Source organism: Colobus angolensis, unplaced genomic scaffold (genome assembly GCF_000951035.1).
Source record: "Colobus angolensis palliatus isolate OR3802 unplaced genomic scaffold, Cang.pa_1.0 Scaffold65, whole genome shotgun sequence".
Taxonomy (NCBI): Eukaryota; Metazoa; Chordata; class Mammalia; order Primates; family Cercopithecidae; genus Colobus; species Colobus angolensis.
The window spans coordinates 474,330-483,413 of record NW_012120154.1 but is presented as its reverse complement, the minus strand read 5'-3'; the positions used below and the strand labels follow the sequence as shown (position 1 = coordinate 483,413).

Sequence of the window (9,084 nt, the reverse complement as noted above, 5' to 3'; positions counted from 1 at the left end):
GATCTCAGCTCACTGCAAGCTCCGCCTCCCGGGTTTACGCCATTCTCCCGCCTCAACCTCCTGAGTAGCTGGGACTACAGGCGCCCGCCACCGCACCAGGCTAATTTTTTGTATTTTTAGTAGACAGGGGTTTCACCATGGTCTCGATCTCCTGACCTTGTGATCCGCCCGCCTCGGCCTCCCAAAGTGCTGGGATTACAGGCGTGAGCCACCGCCCCCAGCGAGTTATAATCTTTCAAATGCAAATACATATAAACTAATCTAAAGTGATTAAAATCAAGGTATTACAAATAACTGGTCTCAAGTATAGAAGATCCCACTAGATTGCCATTTGTTGTAATTTATGTAAAAAACAAGTCTTTTTCTGTACAGGAACTATTCTAATTTTTTTTCCCCAAGTGAACAAATCTCAAACTTGAGTTCTTTGAGTTGTGATACTCTTTGAAAACTTCTCTCCTAGAAAGGCTGCAAAACTGCAAAGTGGGTTCATGAGGAAGACCTCAAAGGGAAGATCAGACTAGTGCAATAGTCCAGGTGAGCAATGATAAGGTTTGATTTGGGGAAATGGATATGGATATGGAGAAGAGGAAATGGATCCAAGAGATACTGGGGAGACAGACCAATGGTTCTGGATGGCGAAGCAGATGTGGAGCGGGTGAAGGCATGAAGAGCCTGTGATGACTCCTAGACTTCCATCCTGAGTTATTTATCCACAATTCAACCTCTCCCCACTTCTCTCTAAGCACATGGCTGGTTCCTCTGGCCACCAGCCTCCATCCTGGAGCTATCTAGGAGCCATCCAATAGTAACCTTATTAACCTAAACTCAGCGATAGTTAAAAGGGGCTCATTAGGAATAACAAAAGATACTACCACTCAGGAAATTCCAATGGTTTTAGGAACTGTGCCAGGAAGCAGGGACAAAGGCCACATGTATTTTTTATTATACCACATACAGAAATCCTATAACTTTAAAGCAAAAAAATCTAATAACCCGATTAAAAAATGGACAAAGAAACAGAACAGACATTTCTGCAAAGATAATATACAAATGGCCAACAAACATATGAAAAGATGTTCAACATCACTAATCATCAGAGAAATGCAAATCAAAGCCACAGTGAGATATCACCTCATACCCATTAGGATGGCTACTATCATAAAACAGAAAATAAGTGTTAGCAAGGATGTGGAAAAACGGGAACTTCTGTGTACCGTTGGTGGGATTATAAATGTTATAGTGTTATGGAAAACAGTATGGAGGTCCCCGAAAAAACTAAACAGAATTTCAAATGATCCAGCAATCCCATTTCTGGGTATATATCCAAAAGAATGGAGAGCAGGCTCTCAAATAGATAGCTACACACTCATTTTCATAGCACTACTCACAATAGTGAAAAGATGGAAGCAACTTAAGTGCCCATTAACAGATGAATGGATAAACAGAATGTGATATACACATATAATGGATTCAGTCATAAAAAAGTAAGGAAGTCATAATACATGCTATATGGCATGGATGAAAGTCAAAGACATTATACTAAGTGAAAGAAGCCCGTCACAAGAAAAACAAGTAGTATATGATTCGACTGGTATCAAGTATCTAAAGTAGTCAAATTCTTAAGAAACTGAAAGTAGAATGGTGGTTACTAGGAGCTGAGGGAGAGGGAAAAGGGGAGTTTAATGAGAATAGAATCAGGTCTGCAATATGCAAAAGTACTGGAGATTTGTTTCACAACATTGTGAACATATTTAACACTACTGATCTTACACTTAAAATTATTAACATGGTAAATTTTATGTCACATGTTTTTTAACACAATTAAAAAAAAAAAAAAAAACCAAGTTGGAAAACTTGTAAGCATTACTTTGGGCTAAATAACCTCTTAGAGTATATAAAACCACAAGGTAAATATAAAAACATTTTATACCCAGAAAACCTTGTTACCTGCAACAAACCCAACTACCAGATCTTTTCCAGTGGTAGAACGTTGACCTTTGACCCAGACTGCTTTGAGGCTATTGAAAGTGTAGAAATAGACAAAATTGGAGCAGCAGAGACTGGAAATCACTGGAAACCACCCTCGATATGGTGCCAGGCTAGGGGAAAAACACAATAAGCAAAGTAAAGGTCATGGACAAATTAGAAATTGGCAGAGAAATCCTAGGAAGGGCTGACCATCACTCACATGGTCTCAAGCTTCACTCCTACAAGAATACAAGGGACTCCAAACTGTACACACACCTCACATTCTGAAGGATGTCCAAATCAAGGAATCTATTCTAGCACTAATGATACCAAAGAAACAACACAAAGTCTGACTGATTTATTAATTCCCTCCCTTAATTTTCTTTAGTAACGTTGGTATATAAAAGTAGAGACAACTTCCTTATGGCTGTCAGTTAATACAGTACCATTCATGTTTTATGACAGGGCAAGAACAGTTAAAATGAAGTAATTATAGAAAATAAGTACTGGAAAAAAAAAAAAAGATGGAATTTGTAAGGGCACAGGAGCTCACAGGATTTGGCTACAGGCCAAATCTGGGGCAATTTGAATACCAAAATAATTAAGTAATCAATTGTAAACCACTGAAAAATAGACATTTCTGAGTCTATACCAATAATAAGTAGATAAATAAATGAAGTTCTCAAGAAGGGGAAGTCCTGCTTATAGCAGAATGCCAACACTGGTAAAATTGCCACTGTGGAGGCAATGCTGGAGTTGGAAAGTTGTCATTTTGCAACTCGTGGTAAATTTAGCGGAGAAGTGTTGACAAGGCGCAGGATATTTGTATTGTTTTAAAGTATCTCCACATAGACTGCTTACAGTTGCAAGAGAAGAAAAAGGTAATCACACAATGGCCAAATCGAATTGAAGAAATCATAATTAGCTAAGCAAGGGCAGGCAGACAATATGTGAGTCAAGATGTGGTACCTTGAGGACACAGTATCACCTGTGCGTTATTCAGGCCAAGAACGTACAACCTCAATGGAATCATGAGGACATGTGAGGCAAACTTAAAATGAGAAACATTCTTTTTTTTTTTTTTTGAGACTGAGTTTCACTCTTGTTGCCCAGGCTGGCATCCAATGGCACGATCTTGGCCCACTGCAACCTCCACCTCCTAGGTTCAAGTGATTCTCCTGCCTCAGCCTCCACAGTAGCTGGGATTATAGGCACGCGCCACCATGCCCAGCTAATTTTGTATTTTTAGTAGAGATGGGGTTTCTCCATGTTGGTCAGGCTGTCTCAAACTCCTGACCACAGGTGATCCGCCTGCCTTGGCCCCCCAAAAGGCTAGGATTACAGGCGGACTATATTCTTTAAAAGTGTCAACATCATGGGGCTAAAGGCTTTGATGTACATAACTTACTCTCAAATAATTCAAAGAAAATCTGTGTGTGGTGTGAGTAAGAAGGAGAAAAGGGAGGTGGGAGAGGGAGAGCATGAGCAAAAATGGTAAAACAAACAGGAAAAGATGTTAACAGATGAATCTGGGTAAAGCATATACTTGTCTTCTTTGTACTAAGTTCAGTTTTGCAAATTTTTGTAAATTTAAAATTATTTCCAATAAAAAGCTAAAAAAAAGGCCGGGCGCGGTGGCTCAAGCCTGTAATCCCAGCACTTTGGGAGGCCGAGACGGGCGGATCACGAGGTCAGGAGTTCGAGACCATCCTGGCTAACACAGTGAAACCCCGTCTCTACTAAAAAATACAAAAAGCTAGCCGGGCGAGATGGCTGGCGCCTGTAGTCCCAGCTACTCGGGAGGCTGAGGCAGGAGAATGGCGTAAACCCAGCAGGCGGAGCTTGCAGTGAGCTGAGATCCGGCCACTGCACTCCAGCCCGGGCGACAGAGCGAGACTCCGTCTCAAAAAAAAAAAAAAAAAAGCTAAAAAAAAGAAGTACATCATCTGTCTAAATGCACCTGACAGGAATGAACTAAACAACTATTATATTTTTTTCAGTTTACTGTATATAAAACAATGCATTTTAGTTTCATGGAAGACTCCATGATCAAGAATCAAATGGCTTAAGATAAATATTGTAAAAAATAAATAAATAAAAAGAATCAAATGCCTCACTACAGATCTTTAAGAAACTGAAAACAATTATGTACTTATAAATCAGGCAATTATAAGTTTACAACATTATAGTGCTATGAAAATAGATAGAAAGTAAGCGTAACTCTACTGGAGGCACAGGAATCTCGTAACAAGTTGCTTTGTTTAACGAAGGTGAAATGAAGTGGTACTCACAGTCCTTCTTCTTTAATGATCTCCAGGAGCACCATGTGTGTAGTTTTGGATTTTCTTTTCTCATCAACTACAAGACCAAACAATGCATGTTTATTTTATTTATTAGTTAAATTTTTTTTTTTTTTTTGAGACAGAGTCTCACTCTGTCACCCAGGTTGGAGAGCAGTGGCGTGATCTCAGCTCACTGCAACCTCCACCTCCTGGGTCCAAGTGATTCTCCTGTCACAGCCTCCCAAGTAGCTGGGATTACAGGTGCACACCACCATGCCCAGATAATTTTTGTATTTTAGTAGAGGTGGGGTTTCGCTATTTTGGTCAGGCTGGTCTCGAACTCCTGACCTCAGGTAATCTGCCCAACTCGGCCTCCCAAAGTGCTGGGATTATAGGCATGAGCCACTGTGCCCCATCTGTTTTTTAATATTTTTAGAGACGGAGTCTCACTATGTTGCCCAGGCTGGTCTCAAACTCTTGGGCTCAAGGGATCCTCATGCCTTGGCCTCCCAAAGTGCTAGGATTACAGGCATGAGCCACCACACCTGGCCTGTGTATGTTTAAACTAAATCCTTTGATAATTATAATTGTCAGCATCAGCAAGTTTCACTAAAATGCCATTTTACCTCACCTTTGAGCTCCCTAGGTTGCCCCAGAACTAAATGATCCCCCTGTGTGACCATGTGCTAAATTCCCACTGCAGATCCCTCGGCCTTCATCTGTTACTCATGAACCATAAAGCAATCTAATGTAATTCCTAATTTCCAAAGAAAAAGACATGACAGAAACAATTTCTTTTCTTTTTTTTTTTTTTGAGATGGAGTCTTGCTCTGTTGCCCAGGCTGGAGTGCAGTGGTGCAATCTTGGCTCACTGCAAGCTCCACCTCCTGGGTTCATGCCATTCTCCTGCCTCAGCCTCCCAAGTAGCCGGGACTACAGGTGCCCGCCACCACGCCCAGCTAATATTTTGTATTTTTAGTAGAGACAGGGTTTCACTGTGTTAGCCAGGATGGTCTTGATCTCCTGACCTCATGATCCATCTGCCTCAGCCTCCCAAAGTGCTGGGATTACAGGCATGAGCCACCGCACCAAGCCTAATATATTTCTTGTATTTCATAAAGCTCTCTTGTTTTATTCAATTGATGTATATATTTACTCATTTTAGCATCTTATAAAGCAGAGAGGAAATAAATTACTCTCTACCTTTTACAGGAGAGGCTATAGACACAAAAGCTGGAAGGACAGATGTGGTCGGCAGCAAAGCCAGTATTAAAATTCAAGTTTCTTTTTTTATTTTGAGACAGAGTCTTGCTTTGTCACCCAGGCTGGAGTGCAGTGGTGTGGTCTCGGCTCACTGCAACCTCTGCCTCCTGGGTTCAAGCAATTCTCCTGCCTTAGCCTCCTGAGTAGCTGGAATTACAGGCTCCTGCCACCATGCTCAGCTAATTTTTTATTTTTATTTTTAGTAGACATGGGATTTCACCATGCTGGCCAGGTTGGTCTCGAACTCCTTATCTTGGTAGCCACTCGCCTCGGCCTCCCAAAGTGCTGGGATTATAGGCATCAGCCACCATGTCCAACCTAAAATTCAAGTTTCTTAAAGGGTTTTAGCCTTGTGTTCTGTCTCCTAATCTAAAAAATAAAAAGTCTCAAAAGGATGAGGACTGTGTTTTTCCTGGCATTCTCACTGAAAACAAAACTCACCTTAATTAACTTCAAATTTCCTACCCATACCTGAAAGGCAATTTTAGAACATAAAATATGCAAATTAACCAATTTCCTAAGAATTAAAATTGGTACCAGTATGGCTTGTGGGATGGCAAACTGGCAAACCCCTATAGAAGGCAATCTGAGGCCGGGCGCAGTGGCTCACGCCTGTAATCCCAGCACTTTGGAAGGCCGAGGCGGGCGGATCACCTGAGGTCAGGAGTTCGAGACCAGCCTGGCCAATATGGCGAAACCCCGTCTTTACTAAAAATATAAAAATTAGCTGGATAGGGTGGTGCAAGGCTGTAATCCCAGCAACTCGGGAGGCTGAGACAGGAGAATCACATGAATCCAGGAGGCAGAAGTTGCAGTGAGTCGAGATTACGCCACTGCACTCCAACCTGGGCGACAGAGAGAGACTCTGTCTCAAAAAAAAGAAGGCAATCTGGCAATAACCATCAAAATTACAAACACAATTACCCTTCAATGCAGTAATCCTACATCTGGGAATTTATCCCACAGAATTCACAGAAACATCGTGGCATAGGAACAAATCTATTCTTACATCATTTCTGTAATAACAAAAGGGTGGAAACAACCCAAGAATCTACAACAGGGAAGGGTGACACAGACTATGGTGCATTCACACCACGCATCACTCCACGGCTGTAAGACAGACGAAGATGCTCCCAATGCACTGATTCGGAAGGCGTCTAAAACATACTGTTAAGTGAAAAGTTCAAAGTACAGGACAGCATGTAAAGTATGCTGTTTGTGTAAAAAAGAGAGAAAATTAAGACTATATATTCTTATTCACTTGTTATCCCATAAAGAAATTCTGCAAGGCTACTCAAGAAACTATCTAAACGTTACCTGCAGTGAAGAGGAAAGGGAGACAGGGCAGACTAAGAGTGAGCATTTTCACTGCACTGTATACCTTTTTATATATTTTGCCTTTTGAATAATATAAAATTATTTATCCAAAAACTCTAAAATTAACCAAAAATAGTAGGTATGAAGGGTTTAACCTTTGAATTACTAATCGAAGCTAATCTTACTCATCTCTTCATGCAAGTTCTGGCATAGGTTTACAATTTCAACTTGAAAAAATCTGAGGAAAAAACAGGCAAGAATCACAGTGAGTTGTAGAGTCCAATGAAGCTGCAAAGGCAGGTTAGGACCACATGCCTACATTAGCAACGGCATCGAGTATGTCGCTCCAGTATGTTCCTGTTCTGCCTCTTCTTTTGAGACCATCTAACTCTCTCAAAAAACTCTCCACTGTGTGCCTTAAAAAAGTCATATGGCTTCTTAGAGAAGGATTGTTAACGATTCAAAATTATTAATGCAAGCCCACTCAGGTTCTTAGATTAGAAAATGGCTGTGGCTATGACTCATCCAGGAATGACTCTGTTAATTAGGAAACATATCTTCTGGAAAGAAAAGGAAAATAAAACTTAAAAGAAAAAAAAGGAAACAATGATGACCAGTATTTAAAGTCAATGGTGGATCTCTATAGTATCAGAAATCATAGACTAATTCAGAAATCACTAGACTGGGGTGGAGGCTGAGGTGAGCCAGGCCTGTATGCCCGACCAGCCCTTCCTCTGCAGCCAACAAAAGCACATGAGTTTTTCTTGCTGTGGCCACAGGGACATCTGATAAAGCCTTTGCCCCATGGGCACCTCTGGCTTTCCCGCCCTGACCTGCAACCTCCGCGAGGGCGGTAGAGTAAGCACTGCCTCTGCACCCCAGGAGGAGCAGCGGTCCTGAGCATCTTAGATCTGCATAGAAGGGGGCACTGCCCGTTCTCATTTCCAGGCTAAAGCCACCCCAGAGTGTGGCTTCACAGGGTGTGTGGAGAAAACCGCAAGCAGCTCATCTAAGGAATGAGTTTGAAAGCTCCCCGCTTAGCTCTGATAGAAATACACCTGCTCTGGAAAGTCGAAGGGGCTGTTGATGTGGCCTTGATCTTTGCCTGTCTTGTCATCAGTTGTTAGCAACAACTGGGCAAAAAGCTCTGGAAAAGGTCGGAGGCAAATTGAGTCCATACAGCTACAGTCCATCCTTTACCCTGGGTGTTAGAGAACTCATCTCAGACAGAGAAAGTAACATGGCCTGATGTGCACCATTGGTTCCTCGGAGCCTTTTCCCCATCTGCCTCTTTCAGATCATCGATGGGCAGAAGAAAGAGTGAAAGCTTCCTTCCCCACTGTAATCTGGAGCAGGAAGGGGCCTCTAGAGTCGGAAAGGGGGTGGCAACTTTAGGCCCCAGTCTACCAGGTATCTATCTTCTCCCGCTTCTACAACTTATTTCAAACTTCTGAGATACAGTTTCAGCTGAAAAGTTGATTTTCTCAGTCAAAACTTGTTTCCCCTTAACCCTATCCCCCCTAAAAAAATAAAATCACACATACATTAAAAAAAGAAAAAAAAAAGAGGCTGAGTGCAGTGGCTCATGCCTGTAATCCCAGCACTTTGGCAGGCCAAGGCAGGAGATCACCTGAGATCAGGAGTTCAAGACCAGCCTGGCCAATATGGTGAAACCCCATTTCTACTAAAAAAGAGGTTCCTGTAATCCCAGCTACTTGGGAGGCTGAGGCAGGAGAATCGCTTGAACCCAGGAGGCGAAGGTTGTGGTGAGCTGAAATCACGCCATTGCACTCCAGCCTGGGCTACAAAGGTAAATCTCCGTCTCAAAAAAAAAAAAAAAGAAGAAGAAGAAAAAAAGAAATTACTAGAGAAAACGTTTGCTTCCTGACACCAAATGAATAGGAATATGATTTCTACAAAAGATAAATACTCACCCTGAAGTCGAAGTCTAGCTGTATCCAGGGGAAAAAACACTGTCATTGCTGTCACGCTTCCCTGAAAAGTTTGAAAAAGGCCATGACAGTATCACAAACATAGTAAGTCACAACTTTTTTTTTTTTGAGACAAGATCTTGCTCTGTCATCTAGGCTGGAGTGCAGTGGCGTGGATGTGGTTTACAGCAGCCTCAAACTCTTGGGCTCAAGTGATCCTGCCTGCCACCTCAGTTTTCTCAAGTAGTTGGGGTTACAAGCACATACCTTCCAGGTGCACAGCACCATGTTTGGCTAATTTTTAAATTTTTTTTTTTTTTTTT

General features: G+C 41.8%; 1 protein-coding gene across 3 annotated transcripts in view; it reads right to left on the bottom strand.

Annotated features, from left to right (window-relative positions):
* The window catches only part of SLC25A17 (solute carrier family 25 (mitochondrial carrier; peroxisomal membrane protein, 34kDa), member 17), a 60,372-nt gene that overhangs the window by 20,849 nt on the left and 30,439 nt on the right, over window positions 1-9,084 (bottom strand). Inside the window, exons 2-5 of one of the 3 annotated variants that reach the window (XM_011964160.1) lie at window positions 8,765-8,825; window positions 7,016-7,068; window positions 4,260-4,326; window positions 1,948-2,099 (exon numbers count right to left, since the gene is read on the bottom strand). In XM_011964160.1, the coding sequence (XP_011819550.1) occupies window positions 1,948-2,099; window positions 4,260-4,326; window positions 7,016-7,019 (223 nt within the window). In that variant the 5' untranslated portion in view covers window positions 7,020-7,068; window positions 8,765-8,825. The remainder of the gene's footprint in view (window positions 1-1,947; window positions 2,100-4,259; window positions 4,327-7,015; window positions 7,069-8,764; window positions 8,826-9,084) is intronic. The other 2 variants (XM_011964159.1, XM_011964161.1) reach the window with 2 other exon arrangements.